Source organism: Typopeltis vanoorti, chromosome 1, assembly GCF_054136105.1.
Source record: "Typopeltis vanoorti isolate ZY-2024b chromosome 1, IOZ_Tvanoo_1.0, whole genome shotgun sequence".
Classification (NCBI taxonomy): Eukaryota; Metazoa; Arthropoda; class Arachnida; order Uropygi; family Thelyphonidae; genus Typopeltis; species Typopeltis vanoorti.
This window is the reverse complement of record NC_143549.1, coordinates 11,765,073-11,788,065: the sequence shown is the minus strand read 5'-3', so window position 1 is coordinate 11,788,065 and position 22,993 is coordinate 11,765,073. Positions and strand designations below refer to the sequence as shown.

The following is a 22,993-nucleotide window of genomic DNA, read 5'->3' as shown; positions in this document are numbered from 1 at the left end:
AGGAGAGAATTCAAGGCAACTCCTGCACTGAGTTGCCTTGAATTCATCTCTTCCATTCGTCTAATTTCATCTTTATTGTAAAGCTATATTTGGTCACTCATTTAGATAATTTAAACTGAACTATATATTACTTAAATAAAAGAGCCAATAGGCTTCACTTCAGTGATGTAAACATTATTTAAATTAAGGGGATATTAAATCCCACATTATTTCAAAGCCGAATAAGAAACTCAAAGATCGGAATCAAAGAGTTTTATGCCGAATATAGTAAACAATAAAAATTTTGGAAGACTGTAGCGTAAGCTAAAGCACATAGTTCAACACTAGGGCAACGTGTTGCAAAGGTGGGTAAAGTTCTGATCACTATTCTTAGTATTACCCATAATGTAAAACACATCTCCCAGGAGATGTATGATGTTATACATTATGGTGGAAGATCACTACCCAGACCGGTTTCGACCTTTATTGAGGTCTCATCAGTGAGTAGGTAGACCAGGTAATATTGAGTTTATAGTGAAAAGAACTTATATTCTTTGCTATACGAATTGTCAAAAAAGGTGCACCCATAAATTACTTAAAAAAAAGAGCCAATAGGCTTCATTCGGCAATGTAAACATTATTTAAATTAAGGGGATATTAAATCCCACATTATTTCAAAGCCGAATAAAAAACTCAAAGATCGGAATCAAAGAGTTTCAAGCTGAATATAGAAACTATAAAAACTGAACTATATATTGATTTTTAATTGACCAGTGATTTATAAATATACAACACCAACAAGTTTCGCCAACGGAGTAGTTTGGCTTCTTCAGGGCTTCTAACAGTAAGAGTAAACTCAAACTGGAATAACACTATCGTGTAAATTAAAAATTGAAACAGAACATAACATTATAAGCATGGAGCATGTTGTATTAGTCACTGTTGGTGAGCATGCTCTGTAGTTTTGAGTGAAATAAAATTCTGACAAACTGAGTGATCTTATTAAGGTTTTCCATATGTCAGCTATTATCATTCCCTGGTTTCTGATAAGATTTTCTCCAGAATGGAGGACTACTATGGATTCCTTGAAGTTTCTACAATGGACGTCTTCTTCTAGATAAAGCATGGAGCTCCTATGACTGACAAAATCAGTCATTCAACCTTTCCACCCTCCTGACTCTTATTATTTCATTCATATTTCACTTGTCATTTTCTCCTATCACACAACTCAGCTCCCAACATTCATTTCCCGTTCCTGATGCAACTAGGTTAGTTATCGAAATATCTAATTCATTAAATTCCTCCCATTGGTGCACTCCACCCTCTCTCTCACCCACCACATATTGAACTCCTGGAACCCATACATACCGCAAGCACAGCATGCCACAAAATCCTTTATTATTATTATTATTATTCTTACCCCAAAACCTCATGGAGTCATAGCCTCATCTGGGAAGTCCTTTTATCACACACACAACTCATCATACAGTGCCTTGAACACATTCAAACTCCTTGCAGACACCACACTTTCAGGCAAGGCATTCCAATCATTTATAACTCTGCACAAAAAAACTCTGCAAATTACATCTTCTCAACCTTTCCTCATACTCAACATTACAGAGGTCAGAAACTACCTTAGTCAATCGACTTTGGACCCTTTCCAACATCTCTTCATCCTTCTGAAAATCAGGTGATCAAATCTGGGCACAATAGTCCATATGTGGCCTAATCAAAGCCTTATTCAACGGACAAAGAATCTCCCTACTTCTACATGTCAGTGTCCTCAGGATCATTCGCAGAAGCCTTTGTGTTGTCTTCAGAATTTTGGCTACGTGTGCCCTAAATTTGAGATCCTTATTCACTATTACCCCCAGATCTCTTATTTCTTCCACCTCCAACAATATATCATCACCAAGCATAAATTCTGCATCCCATCTTTGTTTTCTAAATTTTAAAACCTTACATTTTGCAACATTGAACTCACATCTCCATTTCCATGCCCAATCATTCAATTTATTCAAGTCTTCTTGTAAGGCCATAACATCTTCACTACTCTTCATGGTTTGTCCCAACTTTGCATCATCTGCAAACAACTGAATATCCCCATTCAAATCTTCACCTGTATCGTTAATATACAAGTTAAACAGTAATGGCCCCAAAACAGACCTCTGAGGCACTCCACCAGTGACGTTACTATTCCTGGATATCGCTCCCCCATACACAACTGTTGATATCTATCAGATAGCCAGTCTGCAATCCAATGCACTAATCTAATATCCAACCCCATCTGCTCTAGTTTGACTATCAATTTGTTATGAGGCCCTCTATCAAAAGCCTTTGCGAAATCTAAGTACAGGTAACCCTCGTATAACGTGGTACTTATACAATGCAGTTTCGATATAACGCGGTCTACAAATTGTAGTAACCCTTTATCTTTTCATATATTTTTCACTGTGCGACTTAAAAATCAAATTTTATCTTCATTAAATATGTGTCTGCCCGTATCACGCATCTAGTGATGATAAGTAGCGAATTTATATTAGGGAAAATACCCTTTAGCAAGCAAGTACGTCAATTGTTTACCATGTAAAGTGTTAATTATTGTTGAAAGTTGTCATCGTTTTCTGCGAGGAAAGCGTATTAAAAATCATAAGTGTGTTAATCTCAGGTTGAGCACTTTATTTTCTGGTGAGTTACATACAATATGTAATGCTTTTTTTATGTAAAAAAATTATTTTTATAGTAATGGCCACTTACAGGGCTTTTGCGATATGATTGAAAATGAAACGAGTGAATTAATTGATGGGGAAATGAATTTAAATGAGGAGGAACTGGTACAATTAATAGATGACGTCAAACCAAATGGTGTGGAAAGTTCTGCCGAAGATTCTGATTGTGATGAATCAGTTAAAAAATTCAGTTCAAAGAAATTAACAGAATGATTGGACTTAGCAAGAAAATTAGGAAGCTATTTTACGGATAATGATCCCTCAATGGAGCGCTCCAGAAAATTCACGAGATAAGTGGATATTTGTTTAGCTCCATATTATGAACTTAATAAAAAATTGCAGAATAGTGGTAAGCAAAGCAAGGTCTTATTGCTAACTTTTTGATAACTAAACCAGCTGAAGTATGCAATGAGAATTGTGCAAATGATGTCCATGAGTTTTCAAGTGATGATGATGTCTGGCTACTCATAAAATAAAGAACATCTACGAAATGTTCATTTTGAAGACAGTGATGATGATTAAAATATGCACTTTATCATGTGTAATGAAGTTCACATACAATGAAGTTCACATACAATTTGTAATTTTATAAGTTTATACTATATATTTATTTCATAGTTTATATGTTTTTTTAACTTACATGAATTAGAAGAATTAAATAAAAATATATTTTTGTTCGGCATGTCATTGTTGTTTATATAATTAAAAAAAAAATGACTTTGGAACCAAACCCTACTTTTTCCATGTGATCTGAGTCTCGCATAACGCGATTTATATAATGCGGCATTTCTATGGAACCTAACATCCATGTTATACGAGGGTTACCTGTATATTACTGTGTATTCTTCTCCTCTGTCCAAGGAAGCAGTCACTTTATTGTAACAAGTAAGTAGATCAGCGTCGCCGTAGCACGTGGCGGTGAATTTGAGCTGTGCAGAAGAAAGTGATTTTTAATCGGTGAATAGTACGTTTTTTCCCCCGTTTTTCTACGTTTTTGAGTGCTGAATTGTTTCTCTGAATACGAGTGAACTTCAGTGGTTGTTTTTTGGAAGTTAGTTGCTGTCGCGATATAATATATGTTGGTACCGTCAGAATCGAACGCGTAACGGTGGAAGACAAAACGAAGCTAAGTTACTGTATTTAGTTATATTTTATTTTATTTAATTATATTAGTACTTAAATGTTCTGATGTTTGTACCTTTTTCCCCTCTTATTTATTAATTGAATAATTATTAAGGATTACGCTACTCGGCAGTAAGGAATGATGGTGGATTCAGCAGCAGTCGCAAGTGGCGTAACGCCAAGTCCTCCGCCATTTAAGAACTCAATTATTAGCAATATCATAAGGGACTTTGTGGCATGCAGTACTTGCGGCATGTATGCTTCTAAGGAATTACATATGTAGTTTGTTAAAGAGAGTGGAGAGCGTATGTGCGCAAAATGCAGGCAGTTGGAGGAAATAAGTACATTAGATATATCGATATCCGACTTTGTTGCTCCAGGAACGGAGAATGAATGTAGGAAGACAAGTAGTATGATAGGAGAGAATGAGAAAATAATGGTTGATAGTGTGGAAGGTGTGAGTGACTGTGGAAGTTTAGGAGATGGTTTTGTTTGGGAGAGTGAATTTAGATTAAGAGTGACTGACCTGCAGAGGGAGATATATGAGTTGAAAGAGGAGGTGGAATGTCTAGTGAATGAGAGCAGAAGTATGAAAGATAAGATTAGGAGAATGGAAGAGATGAATGCAAGGCGAATCAGAGTAGGAGAGAGAGAGAATTTAAGGAGTATGATTGAGAGGTATGGGGGTGCTAGAAGAGGAGAGATTGGAAACAGTAGAAGAGAGGGAATGAGAGAGAGGTATGGGAATGCTAGCAGACGAGAGGATGGAAACGGTAGGAGAGATGGAATGAGAGAGAGGTATGGGAATGCTAGAAGACGAGCAGATGGAAACAGTAGTAGGAGAGACAGAATGAGAGAGGGATATGGAAGTGCTAGAAGTGGAGAAAATGGAAACAGTAGGAGAGAGGGAATGAGAGAGATGTATGGGAGTGCTAGAAGAGGAGAGAATGGAAACAGTAGAAGAGAGAGGTATGGGAATGAAAGAAGAGGAGAGAATGGAAACAATAGGAGCGATGGAATGGTAAGAGGTATAATGTATGGTGACTCAATGATCCGTGGTGTTCAGGATAGGATGCGTGAGGAGTGTTTGCCAGGAGGAACAATAGAAAGGGTGGCTATGGCAATTAAGAGAAGTGAAAGGGTGGATGAGATGATTGTGATGGTAGGAACGAATGACTTGAGTGGTAATGTAAGTCGGGCAGCGAGAGATATGAGATTTTTGCTTGAGACTGTACGGAAGAAGACAGAGAGAGGAAAAATAGTGTACGTGTTGCCTAGGTATGATAATGATGAGCTGAGCAGAAGAGCGGTGATATTGAATGGCATAATAGCGAGAATGTGTGACAAGAGAGGACTGGTATATGTGGATGTTTGGAGTGCGTTTGAGGAAAGAGAGGAGTTGTTTGCAAGAGACCGTTTACATTTGAATGAGGAAGGACGTAGGCATCTGGAGAGATTGCTGTTCTGAACGAGTCAGTGTGTCCCAGGGAGGATGATAGCAGGGGTGGCCTCTTGTGGGAATGGATACTTGGGAGAAGGGAGACAATGTCAGGTAAGACTGAGCCCAGTGGAGTCTAGAAGGGATAATGCTGGGTATAGAAACAATGGCATTTATATGCTGTATACTAATGCCAGGAGTATCCGGAATAAGGGAGAGGAATTGGTGGCGCAGATAGCATCAGCCTGGCCAAAAATTATTGAAATCACTGAGACGTGGTTGACAGAAGGGGATATAAAAACAAGAATAGAAGTCACTGGGTATAGCATTTTTCGTCAGAATAGGAGGGGAAAGCGTGGTGGTGGGGTGCTGCTTATGATAAGTGATGACCTATGTCCTCTAAGAGTGGAGAATTTGGAAGGTAGTGAGACAAATGATTTTGAGAGCGTATGGTGTGAGGTAGAGGTAGGCAAGACAGGATATTTAGTGGGGTGTTGCTACAGACCCAGGAGCACAGAGGATGGGGACCAGGAGATGTTTAGACAGCTAAGTTTGGCAAGTGCAAGAAGAATGATTGTTATGGGAGATTTTAACTTCAGTAGTATAAATTGGAGAGAGGAAGATGCATGTAACAATAGGGGAATGGAATTTCTAGAATTCTTGAGGGACAAATGTCTTAGGCAACATGTAACAGAGGGAACAAGAGGTTCAAAAATTTTGGATTTGGTTATAGCATCAGAAGAGTTGATAATAACTGAGTTGACGTCTCTCCCACCAGTTGGAGAGAGTGACCATATGGTTTTGACTTGGAAAATGAATAGACATGCAGGAGTATCAAAGAGACGGGAACTTATGTGGAATTATAACGCAGGTGATTATAATAGTCTTAGACGTCAACTTCGGGAAGTTTCATGGAGGGAGGAATTGGAAGGCAGGGATATCACCAGTGCGTGGGAAATTGTGAAAGAATATTTGTTATCAGCAATGGTAAGTTGTATACCACGAGTGAAGAAGAGGGCGCAATTTGGAGTAAAGTGGATGACAAACAATATTAAACAGGAATTGCATGTGAAAAAGAGGCTATGGAAGAGATATAAGGAGACAGGTGAAGAGATGCATGAGGAATATAAGACACAGGCCAGAAGAGTGACTCGTGTGGTAAGGAAAGCGAAATTGGAATATGAGAGGAGATTGGCTCTAAGATCCAAAGAAAATCCTAGGGAATTTTTTAGCTATGTGGCCAGTAGGAGGAGAAATGACTGTGGAAGAATGATATTGTGGGATAAAAATGGGAATAGAGTGACTGATGCAGAGGACATAGTGGAATTGTTCAATGAACACTTTATTGGAGTATTTCATCCTAGAGGAGTCAGTTTTAATGCTAGAGGGATAGGACTGGTACGAGGTCTGGAGGTACAGGAGGAGAGTGTGTTTCAGATACTGAGTACTCTGGATGTCAGTAAAGCTGTGGGACTGGATGGTATTTCGCCACGAGTTTTGAGAGAATGTGCTAGGGAATTGACAATACCTTTAACGTGGCTTTTCAATGAAAGTCTGGCCTTGGCAAAGGTGCCCAGGGAATGGAAGGAAGGTAAGATAGTGCCATTGCATAAGGGTGGTAACAGACTGGAAGTGTCTAATTATAGGCCAGTCTGTGTGTCATCAGTAGTTGTTAAGATCTTGGAGAAAGTAGTGAGGGACCGTGTACAGCATTGGGCAGATGAGGGTAATGTTATCTGTGAGAATCAACATGGATTTGTGAAAGGACGCTCTTGTTTTAGCAATATGTTAGCCTTTTATAATAAAGTTACAAGAGCATTAGATGAGGGAAAGGCATATACTGCAATTTTCTTAGACTTGGCGAAGGCATTTGACAGGGTGCCACATGATAAGCTGATATTTAAGTTGCAGCACATGGGTCTGGATGTCAGATTGGTCAACTGGATTCAGGATTGGCTGTCTGATAGGTATCAGAGAGTTGTGTATGGTGGAGCAGTTTCCAGGAGGCAGAGGGTTACAAGTGGGGTCCCACAGGGCTCAGTACTAGGACCTATATTGTTTAACCTTTATATCAATGACATAGCCAGTGGATTGCAGGGGGATATTCAGTTGTTTGCGGATGATGCAAAGCTTGGAAGGATTATTAGTAATAGTGCAGATGTGGTAGCCCTGCAAGAGGATTTAAATAAGCTAGATAGATGGGCAAATGAATGGGGATGTCAGTTTAATGCAGCAAAATGTAAGGTCTTGAGGTTTGGGAAACATCGATGGGATGCTGCATACTCTATGGGAGGAGTTATACTGGAGGAAGTAGGGGAGACAAGAGATCTGGGGTTGATGCTTGATAGAAACCTGAAGTTTAGGGGAAACCTGACATATTGCAAAGGTGGTGAAGGTAACACAGAGGATTGCTGCTATTATGAGAAGGACACTGACCTGCAGAGATAAGAGGGTTATCATTCCGTTGTATAAGTCTCTGATCAGACCACACTTGGACTATTGTTCTCAGATTTGGTCCCCAGGATTTGAAGGGGATAAATTAACTGTGGAAAGGATACAAAGACGGATGACAAAGATGGTTTCAGGACTGTACAAGGATAGTTATGAGGATCAGCTGAGAGAATGTGGACTGCAGAGTTTGGTGGATAGAAGAAGGAGAGGTGATATGATTGAGACTTTTAAACTGTTGAGAGGTGGTTACAGGGTTGACACTGGGGAGTTCTTTCGGTTGGTTGATCAGCGAGAAGGAGTGATGACAAGAGGCCATCCCTGGAAGTTACGAAAGGAAACTGTGAGCAAGAGGGTAAGGAGTGGTTTCTTTGTGTGGAGGGTGGTTGAGCCGTGGAATGCATTGCCTGATGGAGTGGTGGGAGCGAGAACGGTCAGTGGGTTTAAGTAGTGGTATGATAAACTTTGTGTTTCTCAGGGGGGACCTCCCCTCGATGAGTCTTTTGACTCCTTGGAGGCCTGAATAATAATAATAATAATAATAATAATAATAATAATAATAAAACAGGACATCCCTTTAGCAAATACATGCTTTCCATCAAAGATAATACCATTGTTGTCAATCCAACTCTGGATCCTAGTTCTCACAAGTTTCTCCAACAACTAAACCACAACACCTGACACACAGACATGCCTGTGGTTTGATGCTTGAGTTCGATCACCTCGTTTATGAAGTGGCACAATCTTGCCCTCCTTCCACTCCTTAGGAACTTGACCGAGTGCAAGACTAGTATTAAAAAAATATGTCAAGGCAGGTGTCAACTCCCTGCCACATTCCTTCAGAATACATGGTGATATATTATAAGTCCCACAGCCTTATTAACATCTAGTTAACTCAACTCCCGATACAACTCTTGCTCACTTACAGTCAGTCTCTCCTCCCCATCAACTACTGCTCTCAATCTCTCCATGAAGTCACATTCACAAGATTGAAAGACCTTTATGAATTGCTCATTAAGTATCTCCACCACACATTCTGCAACAACTGTCTTTATACCATTTTCTCCAATCAATGTCATCCTTCTTTCTTTTGCTGGCTACATGTCGAAAGAACTCCCTAGGATTCTTTTTGGCTTCATTAGCTGACTACTGTTCATACCTCTCTTTAGCTACCCTCACCAACCAAGTTTCATCCTCCTTGCCTGGTCTTTGTAGACCTCATGCAATTGGTTATTTCCACTTCTCTTATTCTGTCTCCACAATGCCCTCTTTCTCTGTATCGTATGCTTAATCTCTTTTTCAGTCATCTCACACCTACCTTATTTAACCTTCTCACCCTTGGAATACACATAGACATTGCAAATACTAGATAGTTTTTGAAAATCTCCCAAGCTCCAGTGATCTCATTTCCTGCTAACTCCTCATTCCATGCTACAGCTGCAAGCTGTCTCCTGAGCTCTTCATAATCATCTCGCCTGCCCCCTTGTAGTTCCATATATGTAGTTCCATCGTCGCTAGGTGTCGCACGGATTAGATCGTCGGCTTGTCGAGAGCTCCTGAAAAGATCAGTATTATTTTGTGTTAACATTAGATATTTTACCAGAATTTTAAGTAGTATTGTTTGCTTTTTGTTTCTTGGTGTGTCTGTGCAATTTTTGCGTGTTTTCTGTTATTTTAACTATTATTTTTAAGAAAAGATAGCGTACACATGGCACCGATAAAGAAAAAAATGGCGGCCAGGTCGCCATGCTTGCTTAAGAGTTTTGATGTAAAAGAATTTATGCAGTGTGCTGTCTGTGAGATGTATGCCTTGCGAAGAGCGGTAGGAGTCTGGTTAGAAAGTGATAGTGGAGTTAATATGTGTAGAAAGTGTAAAGAGAATGAGGACTTCAAGCGTGTTTCGTGTATCGAGACTGATATCGTTAACGGTAGTCAGAATGCAGAAAATGGCGGTGTACTAGAGAATTGCGTGGTAGTGCCAGATATGTGTGAGAGCGTCGCTGAAAGTGTAAATGAAGGTAGAAACACCGAAGGAATGGATGATTTGATCGATAACGAAAATGGTGTGATAAGTGCGAGTAGCGAAATTGCCCGTTTAAATGGCGCGATACACAGAGCCAAACGACAACTGGAGCGTATGCAAAAATGTGTGTTGAACGTACCGACAAATAACCGGCGGAAGTCTGTGACGGCAAATAACAGAATGTACGTAAACGTCAATAAAATGAAGGAGCGAGTGCTGTATGGGGATTCGCTATTAAGAGGCGTAATAATTGAGAGTTTAACGAAGTCGTACCAGCCGGGTGCGAACATAAAGGACGTCAGCGAATCTATTCGACTGCAAAAACAGAGGGTGAAAGAGATGATAATAGTGGCAGGAACGAATGATTTGAAAGAGGACAAAATGGAAATGATAGAGGATGTGAGGGAGTTGTGTGAGGTAGCAAAAGAGAAGAGTGAGAGAGTTAGGATGGTGAGTATCTTACCGCGGTATGACAGCGAAGTGTTTAGAAGGAGGGCCATAATTGCCAATGACTTTATGCGTGGGTTATGCATGGAGAGTGGTGTGGAATTTGTGGATGTGTGGAATGAGTTCGATGGGCGAAAGGACTTATATAAGATGGATGGGTTACATTTGAATGGAGTTGGTGTACGGAGACTTGAAAGAGTGTTGATGAATGATGTGGAAGTGGATGTACAGACTCAGGGAAACTAGATTTATTAAGAGGGGGGGGAGTAGATATGCAGACTTTAGGGGGGGAAGTTAAGTGTATGAATGAGTATATTATGCCCGGGCGAGTACGACGGACAACAAATCAGAATGGGATAATTAGTATAAGGAATCAAAGTAGGGATGGGACAAATGGGCTTCTGCGATTCATGTACACTAATGCCAGGAGTATTAGGAACAAGAAGGAAGAGTTTTTGGCCATGGTTGGCACTTCCAGGCCACAGGTTGTCGGTATTAGTGAAACATGGCTGACAGAAGATGATAAAGCTAGTGGGATTGAATGCGATGGGTATAGCGTGTTCAGGAGTGACAGGGTGAATAAAAAGGGGGGAGGAGTGTTATTGATGATAGCTGATGAGCTTCAGCCAAGGAGTATAGAAGTTGAACTGCAGGATGGGGAAAAAAGCACATTTGAGGCTGTTTGGTGTGAGATACAATCTAGCAGAACAAAATATACAATTGGGTGCTGCTATAGACCGGGTGATGGAGTGGATGGTGGGAATAGTATGCATAAGCAAATAGAAGAAATGAATGGAAGGAGGGTAATTATTATGGGTGATTTCAATTATGGTAATATTGACTGGAAAGAGGAGAGGGCACATGGGAGGAAGGAATTGGATTTTATGCAGTTATTAAGGGACAACTATCTACGGCAACATGTATTGGAAAATACCAGGGGGCAGAGAGTGCGGGACCTAGTAATTGCAACTGAGAATGTGGCTGTAACGAACATGACCTTGTTGCCACCAATTGGTGAGAGTGACCATAAGGTCATGACTTGGGAGGTGGCTAAAGGAGTCGAATTTACAATTAAGACAGGGTATATGTGGAATTACCGGGCTGGTAAGTATGACAAGCTTAGGTGTGTGCTTGGCTCAATGCCATGGCATGTAAAACTGCAAGGGCTGGATGTTGATGGTGCATGGGAGGTGGTCAAGAACTGTTTGCAGGAGGCAATGGTTGACTGTATACCAAGAGTCCGAATAATAAATCAGGTAGGGGTTAAATGGATGAATAACACTATTAAGCTTGAGCTGCAAAAAAAGAAACAATTGTGGAGGGAATTTAAGGAGAAGGGTGACCATCAGGTGCATGAACAGTATAAAGCTCAGGCCAGGATGGTAACAAGGGTGGTAAGAAAAGCAAAAGCAGATTATGAAAGGAAATTGGCCATGCAGGCTAAAGAGAATCCCAAACAGTTTTTTCAATATGTTGCAAGTAAAAGGAAAAATGCTCATGGTAGAATGATCTTAAAAAATGCTGAGGGTAGGGAGGTAACTGAATCAGTCGATGTTGTGGAATTACTGAGCGAACACTTTGCAAGAGTATATCATCCAGGTGGTGGCTTTGCGGAAATGGAGGAACCAACAGCTTATACTGGAATTGTGATGAATGAGGTAGAGGTAACTAGTCTATTACAGAACCTCAATGTCAATACATCTGTGGGATTGGATGGTATACCAGCTCGTGTCGTACGTGAAGCGGCCAAAGAATTGTCAGTGCCCTTGACCATTATGTTTAATTTGAGCCTCAGGACTGGGTCAGTCCCAAGGGGGTGGAAAGAGGGGAAAATAGTTCCACTGCACAAAGGTGGTTCCAAGGCTGCTGTTGAAAAGTACCGGCCAATCAGCATAACAGGAATCATTATCAAGGTCTTAGAGAAAATAGTCAAGAGGAAAATACAAGATTGGATAGAAGAAAATGGGATACTGTATCGGGGACAGCATGGTTTTGTGAAGGGTAGGTCATGCCTCAGTAACTTGCTCACGTATTATAACACAGTGACGGCTGAACTGGATAAGGGTAATGGGTTTACAGTGATTCTGCTGGACCTTGCTAAGGCCTTTGACAGGATACCACATGGAATTCTAATCAGTAAATTGCAGCATATGGGAATGGACATAGGGTTGGTGAGATGGATAGGAGGGTGGTTGACGGAGAGATATCAGAGAGTGGTTTACTCAGGAGTAGAGTCCACAAGACGGCCTGTGACTAGTGGTGTACCACAAGGATCTGTTCTTGGACCACTGCTGTTTAATTTGTTCATAAATGATATAGGAAAGGATCTGAGAGGAACAGTTCATTTGTTTGCTGATGATGCGAAGTTGGGTAGGGCAATAGTGAATGCAGATGACGTCAAAATTTTGCAGGATGATTTGGATAGATTGGAGGTCTGGGCTAGGGAGAATGGATGTCAATTTAATGTGGCAAAATGTAAGGTTATGCATTTTGGGGTGAAAAGATGGGAGGCAGTTTACTGCATTGGTGGAACCGTGCTCCAGGAAATTGATGAGGCACGAGATTTAGGAGTGTTGGTGGATAAGGAATTGAAATTTAGGGGACACATTGCAAAAGTGGCCAAATCAGCTCATCAAATCACTTGGTTGCTGAAGAATACGTTGACAAGCAGAGACAAGCAGGTTATTGTTCCTCTGTATCGAGCCTTGATAAGACCTCATCTCGACTACTGTGCTCAGATTTGGTCACCTAGGTTTCTTCTTGATGGGGAGGAGGTGGAGAGGATCCAGAGGCGAGTGACCAAGATGATAGCAGGTCTGTGGAATGAACCGTATGAGAACAGGTTGAGGATTTGTGGGTTGCAAAAATTGGTTGATAGGCGGAGGAGGGGAGATATGATTGAGACATTCAAATTACTGAAGGGTTTCTATAAAATTAATTCAGAAGATATTTTTGAGAACAGGGCTGGTTGTGGGAGGACTAGGGGACATCCATGGAAACTGGGCAAAAGTGTGGTTAGTAAAGGTGTTAGAGCTGGGTTCTTTACTTTTAGAGTAGTGAATGAGTGGAATGCGCTCCCTGAGTCTGTGGTGGATGCTGTGACAGTGAATGAGTTTAAGGCGAGGTATGATAGATACTGTATGAATGTCGAATAGTTGTGATGAATATGATTTGGGGCCTCCCTCGATGAGTCTAATGACTCCCTGGAGTTGCCCGTAATAATAATAATAATAATAATAATATATATCCCTTTTCCTCGCATTGCTGGCAACCACCCAGGTAATCACCTCATGGTTACTCTCACCAATTAGTGGATGATTTGACACCTCATTTATAACTACATCCTCTGATGAGATGACCAAATTCAAGATCCTCAATCCTTCCGTGTCCTCTGTTACAGACTGTCTGAGGTAGTTATCCCTCAAAAACTCAAGAAACTCATTTTCTTTAGTTGAGTTGCTATTTCATTATTCCAGTCTATATTGCCATAATTAATATCACCCATAATGATCATTGTTTTCTTATTTGCTTGAATAATTTGATTATACATTTCATTATCACCACCATTTACATTAACCGGTCAATGACAACATCCAACCAAGAATTTGATTCCATTCACCTCTATCTCCCACCATACTGCCTCAAAACCACTGGCCTTATTTCCCTCTTGCATCTCTACTTTGTATGGACATAACTCTTTCTCTATCATCAATAGCACTCCCCCTTCCCTTTTTACCCCTTCTGTCCTCATGAAAAACATCATACCCTTCTATCTCTATTCCTATCAAGATGTCATCCTCTTCCAACCATGTCTCACTTATTCCAACAATCTTTGGGTGAACAGATGCAATTAGTGCAACCATTTCATCTGCCTTGTTTCTCATACTTCTAACATTTGTATACAAATACAACAGCTCATTTCTGGATCTACAGCTAGTTCTACTGATACCACTCACTCGATGTGATCTCTCCATGCTCGACTGGGGCCATTTCCCTTTCTGCTTCTTCATTTTAGAACCCTTTTCAATTCCAACTGTTTCCTCTTGATCCCAGATCCCATTTCTTTCCTGTCTACACATTCTCTCACCTCCTCTCGGATCATCCACCTTTCTCACGGTGTGTACCCCTGTCCACTCTCAGCCTCCTTGTTTCCCTGCTCCTCTTGCACACCCTTTTGCTCATTTTCTATACTCATACCACTCACTTCCCCATTCATAACCACCTCTTCAATCTCTCCTGTCTTACTCTCCTACTGTTCCACATCACTTCCCACTTGATCTGATTCATTCTCTATACTCATTTCTCTACCTTCCAGCAGCAGTCTGTCCAAGCGATTCACACCATAACCATTCAAATGCAGTTCACTGCTCTGATAGAATTCTCTTTGTCCTTCAAACTCATTGCACACATTAAGAAACTGTACTTCCATCTCCTTATACATTTCAGCCAGCATATCATTCATAATCCGTGCTCTCCACCTCATCTCACCACAGTCAAACCTAGGCAACATGCTCACTAACCTTCATGTCACACTATTCTCTTTTATCTTTCTAAGCAGCCTCCTGATATCCATTCTGACATGCTCTTTGTCCTCTGTCAAATCATTTGTTCCTATTAAAACCATCACCTCCTTTGCTAGCTCCCTGGAAAGCATACCTTATGCATCCTATCATCCAGCACACCTTTAATAATGGAGTGCAAATACAACGCAATTCGCTCATCTTTCGTTAACTCTTTCAGGCCATCAAGATTTTTTTTTAATAGTTTTTACCCGAATTTTCTTAATTTCATTCCACATCCATTTCATCTCTGGCCTCATCCAGTCCAATTCAACTTCTCTCGTCACATTCTCTCTATCATTCAATCTTTCTAATTTTCTAACTCTCGATCCTCTTCTCACTTTCACTCTCATTCATCCTTCTGTGCTTCAGTAATTTCGGTCTAACATGCGTCCGACTTTCGCTATCATTCGTTCTTTCAATTTTTTCCACTTTCGATTCTTGAATCATGCCATTTCAGTTTCATTCGTTCTCGCAATTTCGTTTCCTTGCAGCACACTTGCCTCATTTTCATCCTTATTAACATCTGTTACAGTTTTTAAATCACTCATTTTCTTTTTTACTGATTTTTTTAACATTCTTTCGCCTCTCTTTCATACCATCCTCTTTCGAACGTGCACTCATTTTTCCCATGACATTCTCGCTTCTAACACTTTCTGTCATCAATTTCATATTTGCATTCATCAATTCCTCGTTCAGGTCACACTTCGCACACACCCTCCTTCCATCCACCCTAAACATCCACAAATCATTTATGCAATCGAAAGAATACATATAACACACCTCACACTTAATGATATGACTGAAGTCTAAATTAAAGTCATGGAATGACAAAGCTGCCGCCATGTTTAATCTGCCATTTATATTATGCAAAATACCGTCCTTAAATGGTGGAGGACTTGGTGACACGTCATTTGTATTTGGAGCTGTGGCCACCATCATTCATGAGCAACTACTAAACTAAATGCTATATAAACATTGTATTATATAGCACCGCTATATAATTCAGCGGTTCCACCACTGAAGCGTCCGACTCTGACCTCGCCTTCTCGGTAACCTAAAATAACACAATATATAACAACAAAACTCCACAAGCACCAGCACTAAAGAACGCTTGTGTTACTGAGAAAAAATGTAGTGCAATTCATGAAAGAATTCACATATACACAGTTTAAAAACACTTTTTTTACTACTGCTCAAATCCACTGCCATGTGCTTCAGCAACCATGTCCAACCAAATAATTTGTTTCTGCAACAACATCACCACTAACTCTACTGTTCGCTTAATCATATTCAAAGCATCAATTATATTGATCATGCTCCCTCCTGAAATACAGATCCTGTGCACGCTTTCAATAATCTTACCTCTAATAGTGGAATATGTATACATTGTTATCCTTTCATTACGTCTTTTTATCTAAATTTACTAATTTTATGAGAATGCTAAATTGGGAAGAGCAATTTCAGGAAGATATAATGTAGAACTATTACAAGAGAATTTGAATAAATTAATACTTGGAGTAGATAAATATAAATGAATATCACTTCAATGCTAAGTATAAGGTCATGCACATAGGCCAGAAAATGAAACAAGAAGATTTATTTAAAGAAAACTGATCCAGGAGGTGAAGAGGCAATAGTATCTGAGAGTAGTGTGGACAGGGAGGAAAAGTTCAGGAGATAGATTACAGAAGTCTTAAAATTGCTTGTGTAATTTACAAGGAGCTATTACTTGTGTAATTGCATTACACAAGTAATAGTTCCTTGTATAAGACACTAATCAGGTCACATTCAGATTTGGTACATTTGATATCTAAATGATAAGGAAATAGTAGAGAAAGCAGTGCAGTGATGAGTATTTAAGACTATTTTGGATTTTAGAATATTGAGTATGAGGACTTGAGAGTAAGAGCATGTGTTCTACAGTGCTTGGTAGTGGAGGAAGAGCAGGGAGATGATATGACTGAAACATACAAGTGGATGAAGGAGCTTATCAGATAGGTAATATCATCATTAAATACCTAAAATGCATCCCTGAGGAATGTATACAGGATACTATGTGAAAAGTTAGCAATATTTCTATAATCTGTTTTTACTCTGTTACTCAAATTACTCTGTTATCTATCAGGCCTCCAATATTGTTCAATCTTATAATTCGGTCTTTTAAGGTTCTAACTACATCAAGCCAACTAGATATTGGTCTTCCTCAAGTTCTTCTCCTAACCTCAAATACCTGTTTTGTTAGCTTTTCCTTTCCCAATTTGTTTAAGTGTTTATATAGAAGATACTGCATAAAGTGGTTGGAGAATAAGCACTCATTCCAGGAAACTGTATACGTCATGTTAATAAAGAAGTGAAAAGGAGTTAGTTTTGTGTGATAAGTGGAACATGATTGGAATGGATTATCAGATGGGGGTGAATGCACCAGCACTAAATGCTTTCAAGGCAAGGTATAATGTATATTGTTGTCTATAAGAGTGTTTGGCCTCCGACAATAAGTCTTTTGACTTATTGTTGGAGGCTTTGCATGGAGATCTAGAAATGATACAAACATTATATAGTGTGATAATAGCATGCATATTTTATTAACATTACTTACCACAGCTGTGTTTCAATCTCCAGCCACGTAATGGATGTCCTAATTTATTCTCGCAGGCTTGTACCAAGGGAAGATAACTGTTGCAGCTGCACTGATTAGTGTCCATCTTTGTTTTCTGTAGACATTCACACATAATTCCAAGGCATGCTGTTATATAGCTTGCTAGTGATACAACATCTGTGCACTGATCAAATGGAGCCTCCCTATCAGTAAATTTTAATTTTGTATAATTATAAATAAAGATTTAAATGAAGTAGTCAAAACACTTACACATTGCTAATTTATAAATAGTTTAAAAATTGTAGAACATAGGATTGTAGAACAACAACAACAACAAGATGCCAGATCACATCAGAAGCATTAATGTAGTATCAGAGAAAAAAAAGATAGGTTTCAATATATGTTATTCACATATTTGTTTTAAATTTATAAGAAGCTTTGTCTGTTAGATCAGTAAATTTGTCATTGTCTTTACAATATTGTTACAATGTGGTGGCCAATGAAAGTCTGCTTGCGTATATATTATTGCCCCTCCTGCCACCATTCAAGGACTACATTTTTTTAAAAATTTTCTATTGCATAATACATGATTTTGTGGCATATGGTGCTTGCAGCATATTTGTATACCAGCAGTTACAAATGTGGCAAGCAACCTGGAGTGCATGTCTGCATTAAATGTAAGCACAGGAAGAATTTGGGGAGACTGATATCAGTGTGATTAAGGTAGCTGTGAGTAGTGGTAGTAGTGAGTAAGAAATGAGTGAATTGGAGAGAAGAAGAGTAGCATAATCGAAAGTGAGAAAGATCACGTGGAAATGAATGCAGAAGATTTAGAAGATGGTAACAATTGGGTAGGTGAATGTTGAGTGAAAGTAGGTTGCTTGGAAGGAGAGATAGCTGGAACCTATGAAAAATGAGTTCAGAAGCATGAAAGAAGAGATCAGGAGACTGGACTGACTGATTGATGTGAAACAAACAAGGGATGAGGTAGAGAGAATTATGGGAATGATAAAATGAGAGAGAGAGAGAGAGAATACCAGAGGACAGGAGAGATTAAAAGAAAGACATGATAGGGCATGAGCTAGGGATGGAGAGATGACAGGAAGGCAGGTGACTGGGAATACTTGAGAATACCATAGAAGAGATGGTGAGGAATACAAGTGAGTAAGAAATGAATGGAGCAGTGAGAGCGTGATGTATAGATATTCAATGATTCATAGAGTGCAAAATAGAATGTTGGAGGCGTCTGGCATCGAGGAATAACCGAGAGAGTGACTATTGAAATTAAGACAGATGAACGTGTGGATGAATGGATTGTGATGGTGAGTACAAATAACCTCAGAGGTAGTGAGAGATGTGAAGTTTATGTTTGAGATTGTATAGCAGACATGTGTGACAGGAAAAATAGTAAGAATGTTACCAAGATATGATAATGCAAATATGAGGAGAAGAACATCAATAATCGAATATAAGGAAAGGTTGAGAAGATGCAATTTACAGCATCTAGTGGATAGGAGAAAGAGTGAAGATATGACAGAGACCTACAAGTTAGTAAGAAGTTGAAAGTTTGTTGTACCACCTTGCCCCAGGTTTTGTTTGCTCACACTTGGATAAAGGATTAAACTAAATTTATTTTAGTAAGAAGTTGTTATAGGATTGATGTTGGAGAGGTTCTACAGAAAACAGTGGGTGAACCAGCAGTCATCACTGGAAGTTGTATAAGGAGGGTGTGAGCAGGTTTTATGCATGCAGAGTTGTGAATGATTGGAATGCCTTGCTTGAGAGTGTGGTGCTGCAGAGAATTTGAGTGTGTTTAAGGTGCAGTGATGAGCTGTGTGTATGACAATAGGACTCCTAGATTTAACTACCACTCAACTTACTTTCCCAACTCTGGGTATGTCGTCTGCCATTACCTCCTTCAAACATTCCTTTACTATTTCCCATGCACTATCAACATCTAGTCCTTAAAGTTTTACATCCCATGGCACTGATCCAAGCAATCTCCTAAGCTTGTCATACTTACCAGCCCTGAAATTCCACATATATGCAGTCTTAACTGAAAATTCTACACAGTTAACCATCTCCCAGGTCAAGACCATATGTTTACTCTCACCAGTTGGTGGCAACATTGTCATATTCGTTATAGACAAATAGACAAATGCTTAGATGGAAATACCATTATCGAGCACTCTCAAACTCCTAGTATATTCCATCACAAGCTGTTTCAAGTAATTATACTTTAGTAATTGCAGAAATTCCATATCCTTCCTCTCGTGTCCTCTCCTCCTCCTTCCAATCTATGCTTCCATAGTTGAAATCGCCCATAATAATTACTTTTTTTTAAAAAAAATTTTATGTTGAGCCCATAAATGAGAGGTTGGTCAATCAACCTATTGTACATTAGTACTGTATATGGGTAGTGGGTGGGAAATGAGGAACTTGTTTACATTTGATTTGAAAAACTGTATATTGTATTCCTTGGGAAACACAACAGAGGGAAGACTGTTGCACAATACAGCAGTTGCAATGTTGGAGGAGAAGATGAAACTTATTATGTTTGTTTCAAGGTGCACTGTGAGAGGATGTTGGGTGGCAGTTGTACATGTTCCAATTGACTTAGTACAGAATGGGAGAATTTTTGATGCTCTTTTAGATGAACATTTCCCATGGAAATATTTGTAGAATATACATATTGCAGAAACCAAACAACTATGCAAAAGTGGGGGGAGTGAGTTGGTAAAAGATGGGTCATTAATAAGTCTAATTGGTCTCCTCTGTATTCAGTCAAGCATTTTGAGTGAGTTTTTAGGGCCTCACTCCATATGTGAGAGCAGTATTCAACAGCTGGATGGATTTGTGATTTATATAATGTTAATACCTGTTCAGGGGTGAAGTAATGTCTTGAGCAAAAGAGAAATCCTAGTTTTTTTTGAAGCTGAGAATGCAATGGTTGTGATGTGTTTATGCCAGGCTTAAAGTCAGGGTAATTCCAAGAAGAGAAATCTCATCTTGTCTGGAAATTTGGATTTGACAAAAATAATACTGGGAAAAATGGTTCTTTTTTTTATGAGTGAAAAGACAGAACTGGGTTTTATTAGCAATGGGATTGATGAGGTTATGTGAACCCCATTGGAGAATGGCTTGGAAATCAGAACTGAGGGTGGTGGTGATTGATGTTCTGTAGGTTGAGGTGTGTTGAGTAGAGTAAGCTTTATCAAATAAAAGGAGGAAGTGCAATGTGCTGTCATCTGCAAAACTGCATATAGGGTTGGAAGTCAACTACAGTAGGTCATTAATATATAACAGGAAGAGGGTTGATGATGAGGTTGATGAGAAAACCTTGTGGAATCCCGACATTGGTTGAATGGTGAGAGGAGAAGTAACCATCACACAGTATGTGTCCAGATGGAAAGCTGACAATCCAACTAAAGAAGTCATGAGACAGACCAAATGATGGGCAGTCTGCTTAGTAAGCCTTTGTGCTAGACCCGGCCAAACGTTTTGGAGATATCAAATGCAACCACTGGAGATTTGCCAAACTTCTCCATGGCATTTGTTCAGAGATGGGTGATATGTGAGCAGATCTCCTGTTGACTGGCAGCAACGGAATCCATACTGACAGTTGTTTATTAAATGGGTGCCTTCAAGGTAACTTAGGAGTTGGTAATTGATGATTTTTTTCCATTACTTTAGATAGGACTGAGGTGAGGAAGATAGGGTGGTAGTTAGATGGAATTGACTCGTTGCCCTTCTTGGAGATGGACTGAATATAGGTCAATTTCCAGGTTGAGGGATAGATACCAGTGGTAAGAGTATACAAGTGACATGGGATGGGATAGGATACGATAGGAGTCAGTTCTGGTGCACAAACGTTCAGGATAAATGAAGAATACCATTAGGGCAGGAGACTTTTTTGTGTCTAATTTGCACCTGATCTCAACCCATTTGAGATGATCTATTTGCCGATGCACACTATCTCCATCATCTATTCCATCTCCTGGTCTATAGCAGCATCCAACTGTATTTGTTCTGCTGGCCTCAATCTCACACCAGATACCTTGAATGTGATATTTTCACATTTGAGGTATCTGGTGTTGAACTTCTACTCTCTCTTAGGTTGCAGTTCATTGACTATCATCAATAACACTCCTCCCCATTCTTTTCTCTCTATCATCCCTGAACAGACTATACCTTTCACACTATCCCACTAACTATATCATCATCTGTTAGCCATGTTCCACTAATGCCAATAACGTTTGGCCAGGATGATCTAACCAATGCCAAAAATTCCTCCTGCTTGTTCCGAACAAACAGCATTAGTGAACATAAAGTGCAAAAGCCCCTTAGGCCCACCACTATCCTGATGCTTTATACTAACTATCCCATTCTGGTATGTTACCAGTGGTACTAACTTAGGCATATTATGCCGTTCTTACATTCAACTGCCTCAGTGAATGTCTGCAAATTCACTCAACAGCTTAACTATTCCCCTCATCCCAAAAAAACTGTAGTTTCCCTGATTCTGCACATCCACTTTCACTTCATTCAACAACACTTTTTCCAGTCTCCATACACCAAATCCATTCAGCAGCAAACCTTCTTTGTTGTATAAGTGCTTTCGCCCATCAAACTCATTTCACACATCCATGACTCCACACCACTCCTCCTACATAACCTATGCATTGAGTCATTCGCTATTATGGTTCTCCTTCTCAGCTCTACTCTGTCAAAGCACAGCAACAGACTCGCTATCTTAGCTCTCACTCTTTTCTTTTGCTACATCCAGAATTCTTTCATGTCCTCTCTCTCTCTCTCTCTCTCTCTCTTGAGTATTAGTGTAGGGAAAATTTAGAGTTGTCAGGTTGGATGGAACCAGGGATAGCTTCTTGTGGGACAGACACTTGCAATACCGGACAATGTATGCTGTTATACAGAATCAAATAGAATCTGAAGGGAATAATAATCAGAACAGAAATACTCACTATTCATTGATGTTTGTTCATACAAATGGCAGGAGCATCAGGAATAAAGAAGATGAATTAGTGTCCTTAATAGACTCAGCAGATCCAAAGATTATTGGGATCATTGAAATATGGTTGACAGAAGATGATATACTGACTGGAACAGAAGTAGCAGGGTATAGCATTTTTCACCAGAATAGGAAGGATCAACACAGTGATGAAGTGTTGATTATGACAAGTGATGACTTGTCCTCTCAGAGCAGAGGATTTAGACAGAAATAGCTAATGATTTTGAGAGCGTATGGTATGAGGTGAAAATGGAGGAAAGGATATTAAGTGGGATGGGGCTATAAGCCAGGGAATACAGAGGATGAAGAGTAGTAGATGTTTGGCAATTGAAAAACAAAGTCGGATGGATGGATTATGTGGGAGATTTGAACTACAGCAGTATAAATTGGGAAGAAGATACAGCATGTAATACTAATGAAATGGAATTTCTGGAATTCTTGAGAGATAAATGCTCCAAGCAAAATGTAGTAGAAGTATCAAGAGATGTAAGAGTTTGGATTTGGTCCTGGCATCAAAGGCCCTGATTGTAACTGAAATGCCATTCTTTCCCCTAGCAGGAGAGAGAATAACCATGTGGTCTTTACTGGGGGGGGAAGTTGAGTAGACATGTGGAAGTGTC

The 22,993-nt window shown here is 39.6% G+C and overlaps 1 protein-coding gene across 4 annotated transcripts in view; it reads right to left on the bottom strand.

Annotated features, from left to right (window-relative positions):
• The window catches only part of LOC150109786 (uncharacterized), a 1,408,745-nt gene that overhangs the window by 370,719 nt on the left and 1,015,033 nt on the right, over positions 1–22,993 (bottom strand). For all 4 annotated transcript variants that reach the window (XM_090396626.1, XM_090396635.1, XM_090396653.1 and 1 more), the window contains one exon: positions 17,345–17,547. In XM_090396626.1, the coding sequence (XP_090252752.1) occupies positions 17,345–17,547 (203 nt within the window). The remainder of the gene's footprint in view (positions 1–17,344; positions 17,548–22,993) is intronic.